The sequence below is a fragment of the Calypte anna genome, chromosome 14, assembly GCF_003957555.1.
Source record: "Calypte anna isolate BGI_N300 chromosome 14, bCalAnn1_v1.p, whole genome shotgun sequence".
Taxonomy (NCBI): Eukaryota; Metazoa; Chordata; class Aves; order Apodiformes; family Trochilidae; genus Calypte; species Calypte anna.
Window position 1 is genome coordinate 553,668 of NC_044260.1, and position 27,134 is coordinate 580,801.

General features: G+C 45.0%; 2 protein-coding genes across 6 annotated transcripts; both read right to left on the reverse strand.

The window, feature by feature from the left end:
* Positions 1–1,389: 1,389 nt before the first annotated feature.
* On the reverse strand, positions 1,390–12,230 carry FLCN (folliculin). Of its 3 annotated transcripts, none has more exons than XM_030459785.1 (12): positions 11,748–11,838; positions 10,955–11,233; positions 10,310–10,456; positions 9,413–9,634; positions 8,792–8,952; positions 7,940–8,031; positions 7,072–7,262; positions 6,060–6,173; positions 5,538–5,661; positions 5,062–5,193; positions 3,609–3,714; positions 1,390–2,810 (listed from the first exon to the last, which is right to left on the reverse strand). In XM_030459785.1, exons 2-12 carry the CDS (start codon positions 11,201–11,203, stop codon positions 2,609–2,611), a joined length of 1,740 nt encoding a protein of 579 aa, XP_030315645.1. In that variant the 5' UTR covers positions 11,204–11,233; positions 11,748–11,838; the 3' UTR covers positions 1,390–2,608. The 3 variants fall into 3 exon arrangements, with proteins under 3 accessions (XP_030315645.1, XP_030315646.1, XP_030315647.1); XM_030459786.1 differs by lacking the exon at positions 11,748–11,838 and adding an exon at positions 12,078–12,230 and having other exon boundaries at positions 2,404–2,810; XM_030459787.1 differs by lacking the exon at positions 11,748–11,838 and adding an exon at positions 11,957–12,041 and having other exon boundaries at positions 2,404–2,810.
* Positions 12,231–15,052: 2,822 nt separating this feature from the next.
* Positions 15,053–26,497, reverse strand: COPS3 (COP9 signalosome subunit 3). Of its 3 annotated transcripts, none has more exons than XM_030459790.1 (12): positions 26,373–26,497; positions 24,203–24,332; positions 22,944–23,056; positions 22,802–22,851; positions 21,865–22,025; positions 20,957–21,136; positions 19,585–19,725; positions 18,477–18,650; positions 17,541–17,627; positions 16,968–17,081; positions 16,316–16,396; positions 15,053–16,082 (listed from the first exon to the last, which is right to left on the reverse strand). In XM_030459790.1, exons 5-12 carry the CDS (start codon positions 21,913–21,915, stop codon positions 16,029–16,031), a joined length of 882 nt encoding a protein of 293 aa, XP_030315650.1. In that variant the 5' UTR covers positions 21,916–22,025; positions 22,802–22,851; positions 22,944–23,056; positions 24,203–24,332; positions 26,373–26,497; the 3' UTR covers positions 15,053–16,028. The 3 variants fall into 3 exon arrangements, with proteins under 3 accessions (XP_030315650.1, XP_030315648.1, XP_030315649.1); XM_030459788.1 differs by having other exon boundaries at positions 21,865–21,957; positions 26,373–26,494; XM_030459789.1 differs by lacking the exon at positions 19,585–19,725 and having other exon boundaries at positions 21,865–21,957; positions 26,373–26,493.
* Positions 26,498–27,134: the final 637 nt, after the last annotated feature.

Sequence of the window (27,134 nt, forward strand, 5' to 3'; positions counted from 1 at the left end):
GAAGGTTAAGAGATGGACTTGGTGATCATAAAAAGGTCTTTTTCCAGCTCCAATGAGCCTGTACTGCTGAAAAAAGCCTTTCTGCATCCCCAGCAGCGGGGCTCTGCCAGGTTGCAGCTCTTGCTGCACACACTGCTCAGCCACAAGGAAAAGGGAATCACAGCAGAAAAAAGAACCATCCTGCTTGAATCAGTTTGTCCAGGGTTCAGGGGAAGGCAGGTGGTGAAAGATGTCTGCAGACATGGGTTTTTTTGTTAATTAAGATGTGCTAAGAGCACTCGGTGCATTCCAGCTATGGCTGGAAGCAAACTGTGGAAACCTGCCCAGGCAATAATTTGGTAATCCCACGCAGGGATCTGTCCTGACAGGAAAGCACAATCTGGTTTTATGGGGTCACAGCCTTCAGCAACTCTCCTCTCCCCCTTCTTTCCTGTGGGTATTTTAAAGGTGTTAAATTAGTGGTTTCCTTGCTCAAAAACACATTATATCCGGGGTCTGGTTGTCTGTGACACAGCCCAGTTTCAGATGAGGACAGAACAAAGCACAAAGAGGAAGAAGCCTCAAGCTTGATCTGGTGACCACTCTCTGGCTGTTTTGCAAGGAACCAGAGTTTGGAAGAAACATGGGCTTTGCTAGCAGGTGCTCATGCACCAACTGCAGGTTAGACTGAGAGGAGGTTTTAATGTGGGATTGCTTGGGAGAGCTCTCCTTTAAAAGATAAAAACGGTTCAGTGACTGAGAAGATCTAAATGCTAATTAATGTCTTACCTGGTGTTTCATGCATGAATATACTGGGCCAGAAGGGCTTTCAGGTAGAAAAATAAAAGGGTACAAGAGCAAGCACAGACCTAGCACTGGAAATTCTGACTCACCAGTCCCTGCTTTTCTAAGTACTTCTGTCACTTTTATCTGCCACCACCACTGGGCTTTGTTTTTCCCTCATGACAAGCACCAAGCACATAGGAAGCAAGATGCACTCATTATTGAATGCTCCCTTTCCTGTGGATAGAGCTCAAGCACCTCTTCAGTCTCCTGTTTGAGAATTGGGAAAGCCAAGCCTGTTTGCAAGCCCTGAAATTAAAGAAATTCTCTGGTTTTTGAAGTGACAGAGTGCTGCCTTTCTCCAGGCATGTTTGCTCTTTGAATCTCCTGTGGCTGTTTATATCCAGTGAAGCAGTTCCAATTAATATATCTAAACAGCTCTTGCTCCATGTGTACAATAAACTAATGCACACAAAGTTGAAGAAAAGACCTGTTAAATGGTGTAAACTATGAGCAAGGCTAAGCTGCAGGAATTACCTCGTGGATCAACTGCTGTTTCCCCCACCCCAGCACAATGGGCATGTTTTTAAATAAAACCAACACAAAATCAGGCTTTGTCCATTTTACAAAAATAGCTCTTGAGATTTAATGCCTGTCACCATTTTACAGATGTTCCAAGACAAAAACCAACCTGCATACTTTATACAGAAGAACAGAACTCGTGACAAGCTGGAACATCCCCTTCTGAGCTTGAGTCTTGTTTGAATGAGTGTAGAAGGTCACCTGGGTAAAACCTGCCTCAAGCTTGTTAAAAACGTCCACGGTAGCATCAAGTCTTCCCAACAATGATCCAGAAAAAAGACTTCACAACAAACAGGAATTCCTTACAATACAGGTAAGGAATGTCTGTTCAGGTAATTAAAAAAATGCACCAATGTTTCCATTAACTATTAAGCAAAAATGGCTACTAGAGAGTTAGATAAGAAGGGAGCACCTACAGGTTGGATCTTTTCTGCTTAACTTAATTAGGAAGCTAGAAAATTATTTCTGAAGACCAAGGAACACTTATCCTGGTGAGGTTGTCTTCATCACCTTCAAGTTTTGCAGCCACAGGCAAAACAAGGTGAGCATTTTACCTTCTCTCTTGAGAGGCAAGCAGGATGCACTTTGAGACTTCTTACATTTACAATTCTCCCTCCCAAGACAAGATTTCCAAAGCTAATGCTAAAACTGTCTCAAGTTAGGATATAAATAAATAAAGTGGAGTGACAGGACTCTGATAGGATATCCTGTCATATGCTACAGCAGAAAACAGTCTCTTAAATCCGAGTGTAAAGTGGTTTGAAATAATTTACAGGTGATCCATACCCTGACATGTCACTTGGTTTTGGTGCTTATTCTCTCAAGCACCTGGATGACTTCGTGTGGGATTTGGTAACCGTATCAGCTCCTAGGAGTTCCAGATGTTGCCACCAGGTATTTGAGTCTTGCCAATGAAATCTAAAACTGAGGTGTCCTGCCACACCATCATGCTTAATGAGGACAGGATGGGACTTCAATTATTTCACACGGATTCTTTGAGCATTGCTGTATTTTAGTCTTGAGTGTGGAGGTCTAGATTTAGAGCTGAGTTTCAGGACAGACAGCAGCACTATTGATTAGCACTTATTAGTCCAGTCTCACAGCAATTAGAAAAGACTCAAGTCACTCTTCAAGTTAGTCTGAGGACCAGAAGAACAGTGATGATGTTTCACTATCCTCCTAAAGCACATGCTGCAGGCTCAGCAGTGGTAACTCGGGGTTCCCTGTGGTTATCTGAAGGCAGAAAGTGAGGTTTGGGCACCTTTTAGTTCCGGGACTCCGAGGAGGTTGGGCTGCGAACTGTTGACATCAGGTGGGATTTGTAAGTCTTGCTCAGCCCAGTCATCCAGAACTTGAGCAGCTTGACATTGTCCTCCTCTGCAGCCCCCAGAATGCTCAGCAGTTTCTGGGTGTCCTCCTTGGGTCTGCTGTCCACTTTAGTGAATTTAAAGAGGACCTTCACTTTGCTGCAGAAACAAGAAACTCCCATCACTACTACAACGGACTTGCACACATCAAACAGGGAATGAGCAGTGCCTGTAGCTTCTCTTGACACCTACTGCAACTAAATGTTAATGAAACCTTGCAAAATCATCCTGTGGAAACTGTTCTCATGCTTTGAATGAAGAAGGTGGAGGGAATAAGAAGAAAAGAAAAGGGGAAGGGGTAATTAGGGGCATTACTCATTTTTAGTAGTCATATCCATAACTCTAACCTGGTTTTTTTCATTCTAGCAAAAAATGTGAAACAATTAATTGTGACAGCTGGGCAACTCCCTGCAAGACACATCTAATGCCCACCTGGCCTGCAGGTAAATTCACAAAACCCCAACATCCCATGAATGATTTCACATGACTGATTTGTCTTTCTTCAGAACTACTTGCACCTTTGAAATGCAGTGCCTGAAGGCACAACCATGACATCCACTTGGCATGTTACCTGCACTGGGACACAGCACACCCTGACAGCCACAGAGGTATTTGCATACTTAATCCTCATCATGTCTATAATGCACACAAGTATTGTCATGTAGGTAACCTACAGCTGCCTGAACTCAAGCAAAAAGGTTAAGAACTGCTGAAAGTAAAAAAGAGAGTTAGGACCAGTGCAGCAGACTCTGACATTCTTAGCTCTCAACAGCAAAGCCAAATGCTGACAGTACCACAGCAGCTGTGTGCTGCAGTCTGTCCTGTAGTATGCTGTAACTGTGCCAGGATTCATGCCAGAGCTGTTTGTTCCTGTGAAAGCAAGGCAGTCAGACTTACTTCATCCACTCCTCCTTCAGGCAGACAAGGCACTGATCCACAACATCTACAGAAAGGTTCTGGTTGGTCAGGGCTGCTTCAATTTTGTTCAAGATTGTGGGGCCAACTACAGGATGAGAAAAAGATCACTATCAGTAACAGCACAGCCAATTTCAACGTAGAATTTGGCTTCATTAGTTCACAGACAAGAATCTTACCTGAAAGAAACCTACCTATTCTACAAGATGGAAAAATATCCCCCCCAGTGGCCTGCCTTGATGTCCCTCTCATGGAAGAGGAGCTAAAGATCAGCCCACTAGGAAAATATCTGATGCAAGAAGCAACATGGCATTTTGTGAAGGATTCCAGGACAGGCCCACAGGCTCAGGGGGCTTTGCTTTCTTCAGACCCACTTCTAAACCAAAGTTGTTTAGATTCTGTTGTTTCTAGTCGCATATCAAAAGCTCATTAAAAATACAAAGTTATGGAAAACCTTCATGTTTTGTACAATATAAAAATATTTATATGAAAAATATACTGCAAAGTTTATTTTGCAACATATTTTGCAATAAATTGCACAGTCTCTTGATTTAATGTACCTCTTGCTAAGGGCAGTTCCAGGATATAGTATGAAAACAAACTGACAACCTGCCCAAGGCATTCCTTTCCTGGATCACTTTTTGGGATATATTCCCTGTAGTCCATGGCCTAATAAGTTTGATGCTGTGGTGGAAAAGACACCTTTCCAGGACTATTTTTGCCACTGGTTGGATGAAACGTAGATTACTGCAATTACTCATATGGGACCTAAAACAAGAACACTACAGTGTGAGTAAGTCTCTGGTTTGCTTTGCACTTCTATCTTCAGAGGGCAGAGCAGGAAGCAGTAACCATCAGCCAAGTGTTTTGAGACAGTCAGTGAGGCCAATTCACTTAAAATAAGGGTTTCCCTAAACATGACACTGACAGACCTGGCTAAAACCACACCTAGGTGCAAGTGTTCAAGCCCTAGAGCAAAGCAGGCAGAATAAAATAAAATATACAATAAAGCATCTGGGCATTTCTGTATCATTCCTGTTTGTTTATCAGGAGGAACATGGAGGATGAGCAATGTCTTGGTCCTTTTAAGCTAGACTTACTCAAAACAAACACACAGGTATTGCAGGATAGAAAATGTTCACTGTGGGTTCCAAAAGAATTTCCCTGCAATTGCTACTACACCCATGTACCAGAATTCTTTTCTCATTTCTGAAAGTTAAAAAGCAAAAGACTGATGAGGTAAAGCAAACCCTTTCTATTTAAACAGACTGTAGGTAGCTTCACCTCAGAAAGCAGCACCCCAGTTGTAGACTGACCTTGCTTTCTACTCAGACTTCCTTAAGGGCCAGTACAGAAACAGCATGAAAATGAGTTAAAGACAAGATGCTCCTTCAGCCTCAGTGACACAGGTTCTTTCTGCTTTCAAATCACCCACCTCTGTCTGCTGCAACAGGGCTACCACTGGTGACAACAAACTCATACTTGTTGAGGGACTGCTCATCATCAAACAGAGTTGGGTAGAGACTGGAGCGGGCAGCAGCACGAACTTCCACAAGCACTGCAAACTCTAGAGCAAAAGGAGGCCAAAACCCAACATTAATTGTACTAGCCCAGGTTCTAAAATGCAGCTACACACCCTGCTCCAAGAAAGAAGAGATCTGGCAGCTTACAAAATCTGGCTGAGCTTTAACAGTTCCTCAGTAGAAAGCAGGAGTGTCAGCTCAAGCAGGTGTCACACCTTGCAACTACTGATGGGGAAGGGTATGTGGAAAAAAACCCCAAAGTGGTATAGGTTTGAGTTCATGTAGCACTGTTAGACTACCTGCCAATACTTAATAATGATGATAATTAGAAAATCTTCTGTCCTTTAACAGAGGAGGGAAAGGAGAGGATTCTGTAACAGGTTCTTACCAGATGATAATATGTGGGATGGGATCTGGACGTGTGGGCTAAGCCCCAGGAAGTTACACCGGTAGGCCTCTTCATACTGCTCACTGTAGGGGATGATCCTCACACAACCAACAGGCAGCATGGTCTAAAGAAGGAAGGAAACATGTCAAGAAACACACCAGAGCTAAACCAGTGAAGCACAATCTTCTCCCTGAGTTCCAGGGAGCACGAGACTTGGAGCACGGCTCAGGCAGATGCTTCTGATTTAGGGGAGCAAAAGTATCTTATTCAGCTTGGAAAACTATGTGGTTACTGAGGACAATTAAGACATCCAAAAGCTGGTTTGGTTTGTTGTTTTTTGTGGGGTTTTGTTGTGTGGGGTTTTTTTGTGTGTGTGTGTCTGTCTCCCTGCCACAAAAGCATGTCTTTTAACATGCATTCTCCACAAGATTACATGTCAGAGGCAGCCTGGGCTACTACAGGGAATAGATGTAAAACAATACATGGAAAAGATGTAAAAAATACAAAGGAAAAGATTTCTACCCGTAGCACATCAAAAGCTGACTGGACAAGATCCATGTCTCTAGCTTTCCAAATAACCTGGTTCCCCATCAGAACATGCCAGGCCAGCATGCGGAATGCTGATGCCCCCAGAACCTGAGAAAAAAACAAACAAAAAAACCAGACATTGCATTGGGTATGAAAACCAGTGAGAGGTCCACTTTGCCATGTCAAAACCATGCCTGCCACACAGGAAAATGGCTACAACACCACAGCAGAAATGAGCATGAAAACTGAGCAGGTCTTGTGCACAGAGCAGTAACTCCAAACCACAGCACCAAGCTCCAGTATTTCTTTGACAGGTGTGAAAGGCATTGCCCTGCCACCCAAATCTGTATTTGCCCCCATTTATGGTTTCAAGAACAGCAGCAAATTTCCATGCCTAATCGATGATCTCATTTGGTATCAAGCACACTAAAAGAACAATAGTTTCATTTCTAGGTTGCTCCAAATTCTTCAGTGCCAGACAGCATCCACCAGCCCACTCACTGGCCAAATCAGTGGTTTTGTTAAGATGGACCCACACAGGGAACCTTCCCCCTCAACCAGGTCACTGGAGACACTGGATAAAAGCTGGATCTGTACAGAACCCTTTGCTTTGCTTATAAATTATTTTTTTCCCCTTCTGAAACACTTTTGTTTTAAGGAAATAATATTCAGCTTTGAAGATGCTTCACGACCTCTGTATTAAATTACTCTCGGTGCTCTTGGGAAGAAGAAAAAGTGCAGGATTTGAGAGAAATTGCATGATCCCACCCCACATGACAGATGATCACCACCAGAGGCTCTGTGATCTCAGAGGGAGTGTCCTCAGAGCTGCAGTTAACTCCTCGTTACTGGGTGCAGAGAACACAACCAGGAAAGAAATGCAGACTGCAGGAAATAATCATGTCTTTTTTAAAAAACAAAACAAAACAAAACCCCAACATTATCAGGAGAAAAGAACTTAATAGCTTGTGAATTCAGCAACAGAGGAGCTGTGCTCCTCCCTTACCTGTCTCATGTGCCTGAGAGAGCGAAAGACTGACAACCTTCTGTGAGCTACATTCCAGCTGTTGCAGTCTGGCATCAAAGATGTTTCAGGAGAGCATTTAGACAGCTCCTGCCCTTCCACAACATCTGGCTGGGAAGAAGGCTTCACTTCCTCCTCAGAACCATCCCAGCCTTCTGACTCTTCTTTCAGGTCTAGCAAAAAAAAAAAAGGTTATGGTCACAAAAACTGCTGCTCTCTAGACTGGGAACTTCCTAAGTCCCTACACACTGCAGCCAACTGACTTTGGTGCTAAGTGGGGAGATAAGAGTTCAAAATACAGAATATGCAAGTGTCAGAGTCACAGACACACTGGAGGTGTGAATCATGTTTCTTAATTCAAATACACAATAACCACTGAAGAGTCATGAAGGAGTTTTTGTCTTCTCCAGGACACAAAGTCACATCTTTTGACCAGCTACATGGTCTCAGTTCATGGTTTAAAGGTCGTGGCCAAAGCTTTGGGGCAGGTTTTGTACATTCATCTAAATGGATGAAAAAAATGAATTGAATATAAAATAATTATTTTAGAAATTCTGTAGCAAAAGGAGCAAGAAGCCCATATACTGTGAGTGCAAACCCAGACAGAGAGAACAGTAATCATGATGATGCAACACTCCTACAAACAAACAAACACCACATGTGTGTGCAGAGAGCCTGCAAGGCCAAGGGCCTTCATTTCACATTCTTGTCCCAGTCACCTTCACATGGGAGAGCACATGGGCAGCTACTGCAGAGACTGCCACCGAGGTGAAGTCCAAGTGCTGACTTGGTGCTTCACCACCCAAACACTGTTCAGAGGCTCTTCCAACTCTGGAAGCTTCTATCTCACCTGCAAGTTTTTCCATCTGAACAAGAGTGTCTTCTGTTGGTGCTCCCTCCAGAAGCTTCTCTGTAAGTCGGCTGCCACAAGCTTTCAAAAGCCTGGAGACATGGGAAGAAACAGAAGCAGCACTCATAAAGTCTGCTTGCTAGGGACAAGAATCAAGTTAGAAATTTGGTGCAATGAGCTGAACAAAAAAAAAATCCAACTACTAATCAATCTGTGTTTCCTTTCAGCACATCTCCACACTTTCCTCCACGTGATAACTATCAACACATCTTACAGCTGCTGCCACTCAGTCACCAAAAGGATTATTGTTTTGCAACTGCTTTCTGCAACACACTTGTGCCCCCATCCAAGTCACGTGCCAGTGTTGCAACCCTCTCAGTGGCACCTTTCCAGGGAAGTCTGATGACCCAGTCAGGCACTGGACTGGAACTGGACTCCCACAGCCAGACCATGGTGCCAAATGGTTGCACTTCCCACGCTGCCTGTCACAACACACCAGCACTTCCAGGTGAACAACCACCCTACTGAAGTGTGAATCTGAGGTACAAGCTGGAGACAGGAACATCTTTTCTTGCTTTCTTCCATACCTACTTTCATACTGCAGAGCCTTTCCATCTAGGTAGGGATGGTTTCCATTAGCAGACACTTGAATAGTTTATTTTAGAGCAGCAAGAAGCCTTTCTGTCCTAAAGCCATCAGCTGTCTTTCTGTGCTGATGCTCAGAGCCTACTCAGCAAAGCCCAACTCAATATCCAAAAACTCAAACCACGTTCCCACCCGTTCAGAACATGAGAATGTTTTCTCTTCATGAAGGAGCTGTAGAAGCTGGAGACGAGACACAAGTGGCATTACCAAGCAAAGGAAGTGTGCAAACATGCCCAGAGGTTTTCATCATTGGTGAGGGAGGTCAGGGAGCGCGCGGCGTTGCCGTTCCGCTGGTGCAGGAAGGGGGTGAAGGCCGTGTTCATCCGCTGGGCACGCTGAGGGCACCCATACTGCTCTGCTTCAAACACCTGCACCACAGGAGAAGAGCAGTGTAAGGAAAAAAAGGTACCCCTGAAAAGGGTAAAACACTTACATAAAGCTGAGACAAGGAGAAAAAAAAAAACCAACAAAACCAGAAGAAGAGCGCATCACGCAATCAGCCAAAACGCAGCAGAACTTACAGGAAAAGAGAGGAAAGGGACAGCATGAGATTGAATCAAATGACCATTAAGGAACACTTGCTTCCCAATACCACTGTCCTCCACAGCTTCAGTTTCTTAACTTTCCAACAGAGCTCCTGTTTAGCAGTTAGGTCTTCAAGTGAGAGAGGCAGCCTGATCCTCCTCTCCTACACACTCAGACGAGCACTGTCCTAACCTCAGTGACCACCCCCCTGCAAGGGTCTGGATCAGCTTCTTGGCTCAGCTGTACACCAACTCTCACAGTGACTCTCACAGTCAAACAGACTCACTCTGTGCACTGACCTACCTTAAGAGCTTTGCCCTGAAGCTCATCAATGATGCCTCTGATTTTTCCCAACAAGAAAGGCCAGGAGTTGATGAGGTAAATCCGGTCCATCATGATAGTGATGATGCTGTACCAGCGCTGGAAGCCTCGAGCCAGGCTGTCTTTGATGAAGAAAGTGTGGCTGAACACAAATCCATGCTGTTCATCTCCAAAAAATATAGGGCCCTCACGTCCTGGGCAGACCTGAAGGGGTGGGACACACACACCAAAGGAGCTAAGCACATCACACAGAACAGTAATAAACTGAACAAAGCTCCCAGCTCTTCAATGCACACCTGGTGAATAAAACAAGACTACTTAAAGCTACCAAAACCCAGGGTCAAACAGACCTCAAGAGGTATTCTACAAACACTACAAAACCTTTATTTTAAAGTATTTGAAGACTGTGGCTCAATTCAGCTACAATACTGTTGAGAATGCCCAAAGGATTTTGCTGATCCTGGCACTCAAGTACTCATTAATGTGTAAGGTTCTCCCTTTGCTTCCATGAGATGCTGAATATTAATGGTCTGAAAAGATCAAATGTTTCTTGGCACTAAACAACAGATTTAAATGATAAACTGTTTTTGCAAAAACACTGATCTTACAAAGAAAAACAGTAAACACTTAAGAGCAGAAACAAGAAAGGGAAATTTCTGGTGCCACAAGGTGAGAGGAAGGAACCCTGAAGGTCACCAAAACACAACCTTAAAAGTTCCCACCAAACCTGGACTGAACAGACTCGTGTATCTGCCTTTCCACCTTCACTCCCTGCCTTTTTTCCAGCAGCCAGGATCAGCAAGGCACTGCCTTGGGATTTGAAATGATGCATAAATGAGGCCACGAGCTGTTTTTCTCACCCTGCTCCCAGGCAGTTACCTCACAGCTCAGGCTGCGGACACAGGCCTGGCGCACGATGCTGAAGAGCTGGGGGTGGTTGGGGTGTTGGTGACTGACATACTTGATGGATGTCTCCTTGTCGTGGCTGACATACCCAGGGTGTCCTCCTGCAAGAGAGCGGCAACCCTGAAGACAGAAAAGCAAATCCAGCCATAAATGAGCATGCAGTTACCTAAAGTTTCCACAGGTCATCTCATATTCCCTTCAAAAACCTTATTATAGACTTATAGACAAGAACAGAAATATTCAGAAAACAAGAAGTAAGAGCCGGGGTCAGCTCCTCCCATAAAACTCTGTCTGATGTATTTCCTCTGCTCTTATGTTCACTTTCCACCACTTGATTTGATTTTGAACCTGCTGCTGGCTCTGCAACTGGTAAAAATCAATTAAGAGCATCAGGGAAACCAACTGGCCTCAAAAATGTGGTCCTAGCATAAAGAGAAGAGAATAACAAGTATCTCAGAACAAGTACTGAAGCAGACAAGCACAAGAACACACATTTCCTCCACTGGTTTGCAACCTTTAGCATATTTTCCTGGATTCCTAATCAATACTGCTCTTAAAATTACTAAGTGACCAGAGCTGATGTAAATGAAATAAATGAGGGGAGATCTCCACACTTGCCTCACACATGTCTGACTTCTTTGGCCCTGGGCTGCTGGAGTCAGCACTGGCACCTTCTGCTGGGCTGTGCGAGCGGATCCGGCTGCTCATCTGGATGCCACCTTCCTCCTCTTCTGCCTGCTCATTCTGCCCGGAGATGTCCCCGCTGCTGGCGCCTTGGGGAAGCGGCGAATGCAGAACCTCAGTGCAAAAGAGGGTGCGAGGACCGTGGAGCTCACAGAAATGGCAGAGGGCAACAATAGCGTTCATAGTGAGAGCTCAGGACATCCGTCAGGGCTCCTGCAGGCAAGGGAGGAAGCACCGGGGATCAGCACGACGGGAATTAAAGCGTTCTGGGGGCCTGACGGGTGCGAGTCCTGCTCTGGATCCCGCCAGGAGAAGCTCAGCCTGAGGGACCCGCAGAACCTTGCTGTGGGGTGACGGACAAGGACCGACCCTTCGTGCCCTGACGGGACCGGAGCGGATCCACCCCGTGACTGAACCGGGACACCTCAGGCCCCCCGAGCTGCAACGGGACTGGACCGGGCACCTCCGGTCTCACCAAGGCTGGGGGCTGCCAGACCTGACCCCCGGACACCCGGGGCCCTGCCGGGCCTGGCGCAGCTTCCCCGGAGGCGTCAGACCGGGACGGTTCCGGACCGGCCCTGCTCAGCGCCCCCGGACCCGAACTCCTCAGGCCCTGCCGGACCCGGGCCTGCCCACCCCTCCGGATCCCGGAATCCCCGTTCCGAGAACGGCCCATCCCGTGTTCCCTGGTCTCGGTCCCCCCGCTGCCCGTCCCAACCCCGCTCACCGCGGCTCCGGGCACCCCCGCCCCGGCCCGTCCCGTGTCAGCGGGCGCCTGACACAGACTGACCCACGGGCCAGCACCATCCCTACCGGCACCTGGGGGGGAAGTGCTGGCGGGGTGGGGACAGACACCTTCCCGGCTGCCCAACCCCGCCGCCGCGGCGAGAAGAAGGAGACGAAAGCTACAGAGAGGGAGCAGGCGGCCGTTCGTACCGCGGTACCGAGCCGGTCCTTCCCGCCGCTCTCCAGCGGATCCGCAGCCTCCCCCTCCCCGGGTGAGGCAATGAGTCGGCCCACGGCCGCCCTGTCCACAGGGGCTGGGCAGAGCCATTACCTCAGCACGAGAGGGGGAAGATGAGAAGGTCCGGAAGACACCTCCTTCTTTCGTTCCCTCTCTATCCTTGTGCCACCTCCGAGAGCGAACAACTGGGGTCTATCGGAGAGCCGACAGCGGACGCGCCGCCACCTGCGACCCGCAGGCGCTGCAGGCGGGACGGGCTCCGCTCCGTTCCCCCCCATCCCGGAGGTGGTGCTGGCCGCACTGCGAGTCACGTGATCAGGAGGAGAGCCTTGCGCAGGCGCCGTGCGCGGGTGGGGCAGCGGGGACCCAGCGGGGACCTCGTGCTTGGTAACCTCACTCCGTGTGGTTTCCAGGCCTTTCCGGCTTCAGAGCAACAAAGCACTGGGTTCCTCTCTCCCCTGCACCCCTTTACACGGGAGTTGACCCTTCTAGAGTTAAAAATACCCCAAAAGTAGTAAAGTTCTCCCCAGGGTACCAGCACAGATCATGGGAGTAGAGTTTGTGCAGAATGGATACCACTGTAATACCTGAGCAGGTTTAATGACACCTCTGCACAACACGATACTCAGAGGGTGAGACACAATTACTGTAACACAAAGACCAGGTGTGAACACACGCGTTTGATCCAAAGCCCTGGATCTCATTTAATCCTGGAACTTACTCAGACATCGACTCTCAGCAGCACTTTCCAAGGAAGACAAGAGTTTGTGTGACAAAAGAACGATTTCTACTCGAGGTGGTTCAGAAGAGCTCCAAGGAGGCACCAGCAGAGTTTGGAACCAACTCCAGCACTGCCACATGCAGCAGCCAACCACCAGCCAGCCAGATTTCCCTTCCCCCCCCTCCAATAATAATAAATAATAATAATTATTATTGTTAAATTAAAAAACAACTAAGAAAAAGCCAAACACAACAGCCTTACCATCTCATTTAAGACAAACTAAGAACAACTCGTTTCTCATCTTTATTTTCCAACAGTACATTGAAACAACTTCTCAGGACCAACCTCCTCAGCGGGTCTGGCCATGCAGAAAGCATTCCCAAGGTTACACCACAGGTCGCTGGTGACAACACACACCAGGAGTCACAGTGCAGGCTGTAGAGGAGGCAGCTGGAGTCACACAGAAGCAGGTGACACAATGGCAGTGCCACTGGTGAGGGAAAGGGGCACAGACCCAGGAGGGGAGGGTGGACACAAGCAGCTTCCAACCCTTCCTCCTTGGAAATGTTTTTAATACTTGTTAATAACTGAACTCGAGGCCCCTCCTGTGGCTAAGCAGTGCAGCTGCACCTCTACTGCTGCCTCCAGAACTGCGGTTTGGGTCTTTGCTAATTGAGAGGCATGGAAATAGGAGTGAGATTTCCAAGCAGCAGGTGAACACATCTTGTGGCCATGCGTGAGAGGAGAAGTCACCACAGGACCTCACAGAACCCGAGTCTGGAGGAGCAGAGCAGGCAGCATTCTGGTATTTTGCTCAGAAGTCCTCCCTCCCATGCAGGAGATCCATAGAAACCAGAAAGCTCAGAGCTGCTCAGCTGAGCACAGCCCATGCAATTATTTCCAAGACTTGAAGGAGCTACTTCATTAAAAATCTGGCTCCAACAGTATCTCAAGACATGCAGATGCCAGACTCTAGGTATTCATCAAATTATTACATGGAAGTCCTTCCCTGAGGCCCTCTCAGTGAACACCTGATCTCTGTATGATGCTACGGGTGGGACACGACTTTAAATATTCAACAGCAAACTGGAGTTCAACAGCACAGCCATCCACATCAGAACAGGAACCTTAGCAGCTCTTCTAAAGCATCTGCCCTCTTCAAAATCAGATTATGAGAAGCAGTGTATTTACATCACTTAGAACACAGCTATTTCCACCATCCTTTTGATGTGTAGCATGGATTTGTTTTATCTACTTTAGGCCAAAGAGGAGAGAAAACGTAGCTGTTTGCCTGCTGCACCTGTGTGTTTCCAACCCTAGGGATACAAAACCATCCTGCAGCTCCCAGCAGTCAAGTCCACAATCCCCCGTGGTGTGAAAGCTCAGCCACTGTGAAACAGAACCTCTGGTTCTTCTCCAGCTTCATGAAAGCATCCTGCACACACTCCCCTCTCAGCAAGGAAAGGCAAGCCAGCCACATTTCTGCAGAGGTGGCAGTTTGGGGTTACTCATTTCAGTCACAAATGGCTGTGAACACTTGGACAGCCCAGCTTTGTGCCTGAGCCCACAGCACTGCTGAGCTACTGCTGAAACACTTCCACAGAACCAGAGGAAAACACATTCAGCATTGAAATCACTGCAGGATTAGCTAGGGGAAAAAAACGTCTTTAATGACAAGAGTGCTAAGGCAAGTTATGGAAAAAATAAAGGAAACAACAACAAAACCCTCAGGATTTTGCTGTGAGATCGGGTGTAAAAGTTGCCTGCAGATCTGGAAGTCTCTGAGAGGAAGCACAAACACTCAGTGGTGAAATACCAACACTATGGACCTGTGTCCAACACAACTGATTTATACATCTAAAGATGTCACTCACCACCTGGAGAACAACCTGGAGACACTTCCCTCCTCCTAGAAAGCACAGTGCTGTCACAGGAGAATCAAGACACCAATCTGAAGTGAAAACACCAGCAGCTCTGTAACCAGCACTGGAAGCACAAATGGAGAATTTTCAGCTGACCTCAACACGTACAAACTGGACACAGAAAGAGCCAGAAACACAACTCCCACCTAGGCTCCTGAAGAAAAGCTGCCAGGTTGGCAGCAGCAAGCAGCTCCTGGTCAGGTGTTTAAGTAGGAAGCACTGAATGCTGAGCTTCTTGCATTCTGACTCCAGAACAGGATTATTTATGCCTGATAGCAACAGATTTGCATTGACATGAAGTGTTTCAAAGGTGTTTGAACAGTGAGAATCTTCAGGTACATGAGAGTTACAGGAAAAAAATTAAAGAGCCCATTGGATTCAAGGAGTGAAGCACTGAAAAAAAAAAAATAAATCCAACAACACAGTTTTTATGTTTAAAATAGTGAATTAAAACCCAGGCAGCATTCCAGCACATTGTCTCCAAATAAAGTCCTGCATTTTGATAGCTGTACAGAATTCTACTTATGTTTCATGTTGAATTATTTGCTTCAGAAACCAAATTCTATAGCATGGCCTTCACTTAAACTGATTTCCACCACAGAAGAGTATTAGCCTGTTGAACACTTCATGCCAGTTATAGAAGGACAAATATTAACATTTCTTTCAGTGTAAACAACCTCCTATCTAGGACTCTCCAGAATACTATGATCTTCCAAATAACCTTTTATTTAGGTCTACTCAACTTTTGATCTAATAGCAAATGTTACTAGGCAATATTTTGTACCAGAAACTTAAAATAATAAATAGCTGTCACATATGGATTCCCTACAGTGATTTCTGCTTTTCAGCAGAGCTGCTCATCCTTCTGGGAAGGGCAGAGTTCTCATTTCATTAGTTAATGGGCATATGCAAATCAGAATTTACTGACACTCCACCCCTCTCCTTGCACCACACATATGATAAATCTGCACTGTGAGCCAACTTTAAACACACAATAATGAACCAGTAATTATCCTTTGAGTGAACCAACTCTCGTTTGTACTCTTCCCTGAATAACACTTTTGTTTTTGCAGAAAAGAAAAAAGGACTGCTACAGAAACACAGCAACATTCAAACCCTTCAGAACAAAAGGTAGATTATTTAATGCCTTAACGATGTTAATCTGAAGATAAATAAATCCACAACAGACTTAAGTTTCTTTTGAGATTTCCTTTTTCTTTGCAGAGAATATTTCTGATATTATACAGTACTGAGAGGGTGTTCTTTTATTTTCTTAATGTCCAGGTGAAAAGCAAAGCTCAGTTCTCTCTGCTCTCTTCGTGGAACTCCTCAATGCCCTGTTCCAGGCGTGACTCTTTCGTAAGCTTTTACTTGAAAGCGGAGTGGTGAACAACATAAATTTCAGGAATAACTGGATGGTTTGGTCCCTGAGTCATCTTCTTGAGAGCCCATACTCTGTAAGGGAGAGAGTTAGTTCTTTTCAAAAGCAGGTTTACCTTTGAGACAGTTCTTTGAAGCTAGCAAGTAGGAAAATCAAGTGCATATGGAATCACATGCACTTCCTTTTGGGTTTAGAGCATGTCTGTGCATGTACTGCACCACCATGCAGTTGTTAAGTGTGAATACTGACAGGCAGTGCAACACATCCTCACCCCACTGGATCTCCTACAAGACACTGAACCACCCACCTTCTGCACAAACTGAGGGTTCACAGTGATCTCCTGATCCATGGCTTTCAGTCGTTCATCAAGCTCTATACATTTCAGCATCTTAAAAACAGAGATGAAATTGATTACTTTGTCCAGCTTGAACCTGATCTTCAGTGTATTTCACAGCTGTGCTACATAGAACCTGTAACTTCTCCCATCACAAATGTTCTCTTCCCTCATCTCCCAAGCAGAAGTGTCAGACCATTCTTTTATTTCCTTATCTGCATCCATGTCTTCCTAAGAACCCTCTCATGTCACCAACAGACAGTCCCATGTGGAACAAACACCTCCAGCTACAGGCAGGTTACTGACAGACAGTGGAAGTGAACCTCAAGCCCAAAACCCAGAGCTGCTCATTCAAGGAACCTCCCCATCATCATCATCATCATCATCATCATCATCACCATCATCATCATCATCATCATCCTCAAGCAGTCATTCCAGTGAAAGATCTCAAGCTGTACAGAAGATACTAAAACCTTTAAATACCAGGACTGTGAAACAATTCAATAATGATTCATAGTCCTAAATCTCTACATTTGCATTCTCTGTACTGGCTTCTCCCAGCACCTCTCTGATTACAGACTGAGGTAGGAATTCCAAATGCAGTTAATATCTTTAAAAAATGTACCTCCTGATCAATGTTATGAAGCATAGCTGGATTGTTGTATTTTTCAGGATTATCATGGAAACAGACCATACCATCTTTCTGATTAATACTTGCAAAGATCTCACCATCTTCTATCTGCAATGAAAGAAGATTTAATGTAAAGAATCACTGAGAAGAGAATTTCAGGTAACTACAACACAGACTCCTCGTGGAATCATCTTTGTTTGCCTTTTATTTCCTAACAGCTTCCCAAAGACAAATGACCACAGAATCACAGGATGGTTTGGGCTGGAAGGCACCTTAAAGATCACCTAGTTCCAACCCCATCCAATCTGGTCTTCAACACTTCCAGGGCTGAGGCAACCATAACCTCTCTGGGCAAGCTGTTCCAGGATGCCTTATTGCAGGCAGAGAATATCCTTTAAGATTTCTTTTTCTGAGGACAGCCTAAACACCAAACCAGAGTGACAGTACCTCCAAACAATTCTTCAGCCATTCAGAACACGCAGTGCCAACCCCAGAACTCCAGAGAGGCTCAGCTGGGTCAGTTACACTGTGTCAGGTTTTAAATTAGGACAGTTTAGCAAATCTTACCATGTGAAGGACATATTTTTCTGCTTCTTGGGGCCCAGATAACTGCACTCGACTCGCCATGTCTTGTAATGACAATGTTAAAAATGTCTGAAATTTAGAAAGTATTCAACAATTAAGACCAGATGCCAGGAACTTTCCCCATCAGCCCTACATGACCTATGCACTCTTAATTTTGGAGTCCAACAGGAAGACACAAGCAGAACACTTGCTTCTTACTTATAACAGCAGCATGACAGTGGAGTCAGTTCTTCCTCCACAGACACTGATTTGTTACACTGCACATCTGCTCCCCTTCTGCAAATGCCTTTTTTACCCCCAAAACAGACCTGTGTCCAACTTTTCCCCCCACCTTTGTACACTAATAAGATGACCTCAAATTCCTTGAGTTTCCTTCAGGAGATGGATGTCCTGCATTCTTTCTAAGGTTGGTTCTGCTGCAACAGATATAATTCGAGCTTGCCAAAAAAGAGCTTCCCACTGATGATCTTTAAGGATTACACTGAAACTCTCAGCTGAAGGAGCAAGTCAGTCCACTGCTTCTGGTTTTCCTCTTTCTTCAGACACTTGCAAAACCTGCCCTACTCACTCTTCTCTGATGAAGAAGCCTGTAAAGTTCAGGTCTCTTGTTTTCTGAATGAAAAATGAAGATCATTGGGCAGCCCTGCTAACAACTTTGACCATGAAGGAAAACCTCCCAGGCAAACCCCTCTGACAGACAGAGGTATTGATCCACCTTTTAAACAATGCAGAAGTAGCCAACTGAGTTGGTTTTCTGTACAGAGCATTTGAGTCTCACTTGTTTCAGGGAGACAAATCTCAGCTTCAGGCATTTCTCTGTGACATGGTTTTGCACTGAACTGCATCCACTTCAGAGACACTCTTTGGAGAAAAAACTCATCCCAGTTTCTCAGCAAAACAAGCCCCTGACACTCTTACCTTGGTTAGCCTCTGAATATTCTTTTTGTAGAGAGATGACAAGCACTGCTTCACCAGCCCCATGTTGTTATCCCTTGTGAATGTTTCACTGTGTTTGTTCACCAGATTTCGAAGCTCTGAAGGTTTATTGGTTGAATAAACTTGTGCTAATTCATGGTAGGCATTGCTAAGGGGCTGCAAGCAGAAAAATGAGAACCCTTTTTAAAGAACACAGTGTTCAACCAGCCTCACTAATCCTATTCACCATGTCAATATTAAAAGCTGCAGATTTGAGTAGCTCAAGCATTTCTCATAAAAAATTCCGTGATGCCCACACAGCAATGGTGACCAGTTCAGCCAAACTGGTTTAAAATGGCCATGTCTGAGTTTGCCTGTTGCTATGGGAAACTGTAAGATTTTTTTTTTGATTCTTAAAGATCTTCATCACAAATCAACAAACTCTGTGTGAAGTTAGAACTTTTAAAAGTGTGTTATTTACCTAGGAGCAGAACTCTAGCCAGCAGTTTTATCTCCCAGCCCACACTTCCTAATCACAATGCCTGTGGACTCCAAACTTGCAGCTTTTCCAGAAACTTTTATTCTTTACCAAGCCAGAGTTTGTTCCAAAACAATTTAGCATTTTGTATTTCAACTAAATGAAGTTACAGGTTGAATGTTTTTACAAAGGGTCACAGTTTAATACAAATGACAGATGCTGTCTACTAATCTCCCTCCCTGATAAAGAAGGACACTGCATGTGGGAAGCCATGGGGAGATGTGAGTTTTGCTTGATTTCTAAAATAAAATTCTGTCAAGAGATGTGCAGGATCAATGAACAGAAAATACTGGTCAGCACTAATTAGCCCTGAAGGGTTTTTTCAAATTTAATTTTAAAAATCTTTGTCTCCAGTCTTAAAAATCCAGTTTGTTTGTCAGAGATGCAGAAGTTGCCACACAATCTTCAGCTATTGTACACCAGAAAGGCAGCAAGAGATTTGCACTCTGACACATTGTGCATTATTCCCCAGGATCTGCAGTGTTAAACAGTACCACTGAGTGAGAGTACAACAAAACAACTTACAAATTCTGCTTTGTTCTTCTGTTGTTTAGCTGTGTACACAAGACTTACCTTAATGAATCTACCAACTATCTGGGAAGTGTATTTTGGTAGCTGCTGGACTTTGCCAAGTAGTATCAAAGAAACTAGAATATATTTTTTATAGGATTCCAACATAATGTGACTGACTGCCATGGCTGGAGTAGTTATTGCCTGAGCAAGAAAGAAATGGAACAGAAATTTAGTATACTTACTTGTAGCTCCTGGTAGCTACTGCATTAACAAAATTCTCAGTCTACATCTGCATGCAGAAATGATACAATGACACCTGAAACTCACCTGTGAGCATCTAAAGCTTACCTAACTTGTGTCAAAATGAATTATGAAAAAAGGTCCTAAAAAATAAACTCTATGCAAGCTACTCAAAACACATCCTGTAACAGTGACATCTTCCTTAAAATAACCCTGTTAAGATCAAAACTTCTTTCCTTGGTATATATCAAAAGTTGTGCTAGAAAGCACCTCTACCCACTTGTTACCAGGAATGATTATACAGCTCTGTAGAACCTGGATTTATACAGATCCTTAAAGAGATTTTATAAAGCTACTACATCATCAGATCCAGGATTTAAGTATGCTGAAATGGGTCTGCAGAACAGGGCAGAGGAATGTTTGTTTACTGTGATACCACTTGTTACTCAAGAGGTCAGGTTTGGTTAAAGAAAACAAAAAAGCTGCAGCAGTTTTTCTGCACTTTTGACACCATTTCTCCTCCTATAAAGTTCTCCCAATTTTGCAATCTTCTTCCACAGAGAAAGTAAAAGCAGTAAATATTGTCATGAACTCGAGGGAGTGTAACCTCTCTCATCAAATCAGCAAAGGTCTTTGCAAAACCACTGAGTTTTTTTCTTGAAGGACACCCAGTGTGTGAGTACCAGCCTGCAGACTGTTTCTAGGCCAGCAGTAATCAGCAGGCATCTGAAAAATATTTATAGCCAGATAAATTTAACATCAACCTTTGCATTGCACAGCTTCATGATCCAACAGTTACAGATATTCTTAAAGGAAAACACCTCTAAAGATTGCTGGCTTCCTATTTCACTTCATACACTAAGGAGCAGCGTTCAGGCTGCACCTTTCATAGAAGAGCAAATCCAGAACACAAATCAGGTTTTAAGTATCACCATGCTGAACATGTGCTAAAGCAAAACCTCCAGGAATGATGAGCAGCCCTGAAGGTCTGTTAGGAGAGTGATATCAGGAGAATTACACAGTTAAGGATGAAAATAATTGGAGGCTGTCTGTACTTGGTTAGTTGCACAGCATTTAGTGCTACCCTTGGTGGCAATTCCAAGCTGAGATAGATGTTCTCCAAGCACTGTCACACATTATTGTGGCCTTTCAACTGACCACACTTCAGAGTTACTGTTTTATTTCAAGTTACCTGTTCATAAAAGTAGAGTGCTCTTTCAAAGTTCTTTAGCCCAGTGTATATCATCCCACCATAGTAGTAGTAACATAAAAAGTGCTTTGCATCATATGCCCCATTCTCTTTACAAATATCCATCATGTCCACGTCTAGATAGGGGAGGGCAGGTTTAAAGCATTTTGCTAACAAACAGAGCTGCAAGAAAATCAAGAAAATAAACCAAATTGTCATAAATTAGCCACTTGCATTTGCATTTCCATCATGAAGTTGAAACTAAGTACATCCAGCACTATTCACACACCTCCCTCCCCCAGAGGAAACAAACAAACAAACAAACAACCAGTGGATGCCAGCAGTGCTGTAACAAGGATTGTTTGTTGTATAATGATGTTTGGAAAACCTTTATCACTGATTGCAAAGTGTTGTAAGTTATCTGAACCCTACAGAAATGAGGTTCTGACAAAGCTGCTGGGAACTCCAGACCTTCCACACTACTGTGCTGGCAGAACTAAATAACATTGCACTAACATTCCTGTCCAGCCCGAACTCCCAGGAGCCAAGAACGAGACAGAAGTGCAAGATCAGGCCAAAGACACTGAGACAAACTTGCCTTTTGTCAAACTTGAGCAAACAGTGTCTGGACATTACACTCAGACTGCCTAAGAGAAGCTGTGTGTGACTTTCAGCCCAGAGAGAAGGGATGTCAAAGGACTTTGAGAAGTCATCAACAAAACCAAAGATCTGGGGACATGCACCAAGCCTTTACAATCATCAGGAGAGGCTTTCACTTCAGTCTATGTTATTACTTTAAAAAACAGCTAAAACCATGTCCACACTGCAAGGTGAATCTGCATTTCCTCAAAGGGTTATAGGTGTTTTATAAGCTTTTTTCTCTCATATAAAAGTCCTTCTGCTCCTCTTACCTGGCAGAGATCTGCGTGTATTGAGGTCAGCTGGTTTGTGTTCATCTGCATCTTGTCTATGGCTTGTCTGAGAATGCTAATTCCTCGCAGGGGCTGTCAGAAATTACATCTCTTTCAGATAATTTCTCATAGATGGCAGCACATTGGATCTTATGTTGACACTTACAAATGAAAAATAACACTAATTGACAGGTTCCATTAAGTAATGGTTAACTTGAGGTTCCCTTTTTGCAGGATGTTGCAGTCCCTCAGAAAACCAAATTACCCTTGGCTATACATTTCCTCCTGATAATCTAAATAAAGTTATCAATGCTGCTGCACAAAGCCAGCCTGCTCAGGAATCTGTATCAACATGAAAACCTTCTTGGCTCCATGAGGCCATTTAAACTCCCACCAAACAAAGTTCTCACCTTCCTCTACTTAGACCAGACTTGAGCTCTATTTCTATTTCAGGCTGGATTTCACTAAAATGGCCTGAAAAAGTCAGTGTCTTAGGAACAAAAAGATTGGTCAAATATTTTACATTTTAAAGCAGTTCATGAAGAACGTTATATAAGACTGGTGAGAATAACACTGAAATTAGTATCACTGACTCATCAGAGCTAGTAACTTTCTGCAGCTCTCTCCTCCTCACACACACATTGCCTGAAGAACACTCCTGGTACTACAGATTTTCTAGGCTGTGTGAGAGAGCACATTTCCAGGTGACTCTCCTCCCAGTGAATTTATCTTCCTTACATTTGCCTTAAAGAAATCTTAAGATCTTGGTTTAGGTACATTACCTGTCAGTAAATTTAAAAAGTAAGAAGCTGCACAAAAATACCTAACTTGAAGTTAGTGGCAAATATTTACAAAGTGAGTAAGAGCCTGGATATGTCCCCCTTTTAAGAGCATGAATATGCAGGGAGCTCATTTGTGCTAGATGGCACTTGCTTACCTGTTTTCTCTCCACAAGGGCATTTGTTAACTGGTGGCACAGGCCAGCAACTAAAGGAAGTAAAAAACAGCACAATGAAAACTCAATATCAAATTATTAAAAAAACCCCAGACCATAAATTCTGATCATAAGCTGAACTTACAAGTGTCTGTTGCATATCTAATGTGTTCCCCATTACAAGTGCTGATAAAGAGCTGCACCTGTGAGAATAACGTTTCGAAGTCAGGGATGCTGGGCATGGAAAACTTCACAAACCTAAAACAAAAAAAGCCAAACAAACAAAAGGTTTAGCACTTAACATTTGGGGTTTAATAAAAAAGCTCCATCTTTATTGGGAAGTCTCTGCAGATTTGTGTGGATGCTTGCAAACAAACCTGATGTGTTTATGACAGATGGTGTGCAGTTTCCTCAGGAGCTGCACAACATTTGGAAATATTCCTTCCCTCCACACTCTCACTCAAGTGCAAAGCTCCATTTAGAACCATCTATGACTAAAGATCATTTCATCTGATACAACAGTTACAAGCATAACAGAAACACTGGCTAACAAGGATAACACTCAGCTACACACCTTCTCTGGACACTGTCACCCCTCCTGCAGCCACCTTTTGCTGGAATGTGCTCGAGTTTTGTCAGCCATTAATTCAACCATTAATTAAATTCTCAGACTTGCATCTCATGACAGGAGACATCCCACCCAGATCAGGAGCTGTCCTTACCCTCTAGGCTTGGTTCTGCCCAAGTGCTGCCAGCACCTCCTTCTCTCCTCAGAGTCTTTCTCTGCCAGTGTAAGAGTTTGCCAGGCCACGTTTCAGTCAGGAGAATTTTCCTGTATACTCCACTGGTAACATCCTCTCAAATAATACATTTTACATGTAATTTCCTATAAAGTTAACTTCCTTCCTTCACCTGTTAGAATGACTGCTTTCATGTACCCCATGATAGGATTCTCCTGCTAACACAGTACTGATGCCCTGCTTTTTGCAAATTCCACACTGCTTTCTCATGAGATGCTAGAGAATCATAGTATGAAGTCCCTTATATATTAGTTTGGTGGGGTTTTTTCCCAAAAGAGTAGGAGAACAAATAGTAGAACTCTAGTATCTCCTCCAAAGGAGAACTTTAAAGTAACAGCAGAACCTGTGGACTCTTAACTTGGGGTTAGGTACAAGCTAGAAACAAGTCTGAGCCTCAGGGCCAAATCTCCTGCCCCTACCTAGGCAGTTCTGTATTATCTGTATTATACCCAACAACCACAATAAGGATATGAAGAAAATTACTCATCAACCTAAGAAATGCAGATTGAAAACATTTATGTCCAAAAGAAAAACATCTGGTTGACAATTCAGCACGCTGCCTGAAGTATTAACTAACATTTAATTAAAAGAAAGCAACACTTACAAGACAGCAAGAACACCTAAGGAGTGTTCCTGCACATCCAGGGCTCCGAGCACTGTATCCAGATGGGAAAGATTTTTTGCTAGGAGTTCTCCACTTTTATTGATCAGCTCACAAAGCTGGGTCATTTGCCCTGAAATACAAAACAGGGTTGGCAATCCCTCAGTAGAGAACACTCCTGCATTCCCACACTTCATAATCTGAGGAAAAAAGTTGTATCATCCAGAGAATTTACCTCTCTGCTGCATTTCAAGTGTCTTGTCCACTTTTCAGGTCTCCTTGTATGTATTTTTTTAAGATGACATTTTAAGGATTTTTAAAAGGATTTTTAAAATCTGCTTTTAAATTTACTTGGTGCAACCAGAACTCCCACGTTATTCTCCTTGTCATGAGCCATGAACACAGCATGAAAAGCACCTATCTTGAATTACAAACACACAGTAAGGCCAAAAAGCCTTAAAGAAAGCAGACTGATTAGCACAAACTGCTTTCAAAGTCTTCCCTCTGCAATTACTTTAATTAAAACTATGTCCTTCTGACACAGAGTATTGGTTTGATGTTCAATCCTTGCAGGTTAGAGGGAAACCCAACAGAGGTTCTCTCAGCCTCACAAAAATCTTCAGAAAATGAAAACCTGTGGCTCTGATCACCACTACTCCAACTCTCTGACCTTTGCCTTTGAAAAAAAGAAGCCTTGAAATGAAACTTTAGCTTGGAAGTAACAGCAGCATCACAAGCTCCAAATGGGGAACTCCAGAAACCTGTCCCCAAAACTGTTCTCTCCACACAGAATTAAAGCTCTAGGTGGAAAGCAAACAGACTTGTAAAATCATCTGTGGTTTGATTCAAGCACTGCAATCCCTTTTGTCAAGAAATCCATCCACTGTCCAGCTACCACTTAGCAATCCCCCCCCAAAATAGTGCAAAATCCCCCCCAAACAACCCCACAAACCCCACTGAACAGCCTAAACTCGAAGTAGAAAAGCCCCCCTGAGGACCAACTAAATGTCCATTTGTGTAACCTCCCACGCAGCCAGATTCTGATCCTCAGAGACCAGCACCACCACCACGTGCTCTCCCAACCTCCAGCAGTCTGTCTGGTGTCTGGATTTCTTTTCCCACAGAAAATGTCTGGCTGGCTCTTCCCTAAAGGGAGAATTTCCACGAAGTCACCCAGTCTCCCCTTCAACCTTCTGCAATCACAAAACCATGTAATAAAAAGGTTCTCCAGCTTGACATGCATACAAAGAGTCACCTTTCATCTGGTTGGAACCCACACCTTGCAGGTGTAATTTGTCTCCTGTATCTGCTACCTCCAGTAAAAATACTCTGGATTTACTAAGTTGAACCATAGCAAGCTGCAACTTCACCCAAAATTAACTGCCAGAGATAAAGCCTGGAGCCACAGAGAAAAACATCAACTTCTTATCAGTTCCAGGGAGTGAACATCCCATGCAGAGAAACACTCATGACACATTTTAAGGAGCATCACGGTAGAAAGTCCAAGAACTGGGAAATCCTGTGGCCACACACGGGAAAATTAAGAGCTTGGCAATGAAAGTGAGAAATCCTAAATTTCGTTATTAAAACACTCGGTTCTGACAGCTCAGGTCTCCCATCACACACTTCCACGGTAAGGCAGGACTCTTCTGCCTCTGGTCTACTCTGTCCCCAAGAACCAGCATTTCTGAAACGTATTTTAAAACACCCATGCCACAACTTGCAGGCTCGTCAGTCAGGGGACAGGCAGAGCTCTGTAACGCCAGTTCAGGTCCCTGTGATGCCCGCTCCTCCCCTCTCATTTCCAAGGCTCAGATTTTGGCCGGCTTCACTCCACTGACCCGAGAAACCCACTCCCTGGCCTCTGCCCTGCGGGATGAAGCGAGGAGCACCGTGAAGGGCACAGCCACCCCATGACCCCGTCAGCCCAGCGGTAGCCAAACCCCAACCGAGAAAGCCCACTACGAGCCCCAAACCGGCGCCCCAGGACTCGCAGAACCCGCGCCTGAGGGAGAGCGCTATGAGGGGGCAGGCCCCGGCCCGCCCTCCCCAGCCGCACGGCTGGCCTTCCGCCCTCGCCCCGGCCGCCTCCCCTTCAAACCCCGCTGTCTCCCCAACCACCGCCCGGCCCTTGGACGCCGTTCTCCCTTTGTCTCCTTTCCCTCACGGTCACCTTGGGCCGAGAGCTGCCGGACGCTGTTGACGAACTGCTCCAGGGCCGACGCCATCTTGGCGGCTGGCGCCGCGGCCGCGCGCGCTGAGGGGCGGGGCGAGAGGTGGGAGGGGCGGTGCGCGGGAAACATCCCGCCAGCCAATCAGGAGGCCCCCTCCTCCTCCTCCTCTCGCGAGAAGAGCCGCCCGTCGCTATGGTAACCGCCGCAGCCCTCCCGGAAGCAGCGCTGCCTCCCGCGTTTACAGCGCGCAAGCGGAGGGGCCCTCTCGGAGAGAGCGGGAGAAGCGGTGACTCAGCAGGGTTTGAGGAGTAAGGGGAGGCTCTGATGGTGTCATGAGAACGTCATCGCACAGCCCCGCCCCATAGGGCCCCGAAGGGCTGCGTTGTACGAGGCTTCAGTCCTTTTATTCCCCTTGGAAGGGGATGGTAAAGTGGCCGGACCGTATTCTGTGTCATATCCGCCCTAATCTCAAGGAATAGGATTTGCATCCTTCACTCACCTGAAGTGGCTTTAAATAAATAGCAGCGTTTATTTGAGGTGAATTTATAAAGTGGGGAGAAATTCACTGCTGCTGCAGTCCGAGAATTGATCAATAAATCATGAAAAGAAGGAAACGTTTCTGCCTCTCGCATGAATGTGATGGCTTTACTCCCTTGCTGTGGGTGGGAAGCGTCAAGTTCCTCTGAATTCCCAATCCTGCCTCCAGTGCACCTCAAAGCACACTACAGGCTCGCAACTTCACAGCTTTTTCCCTCCTCACA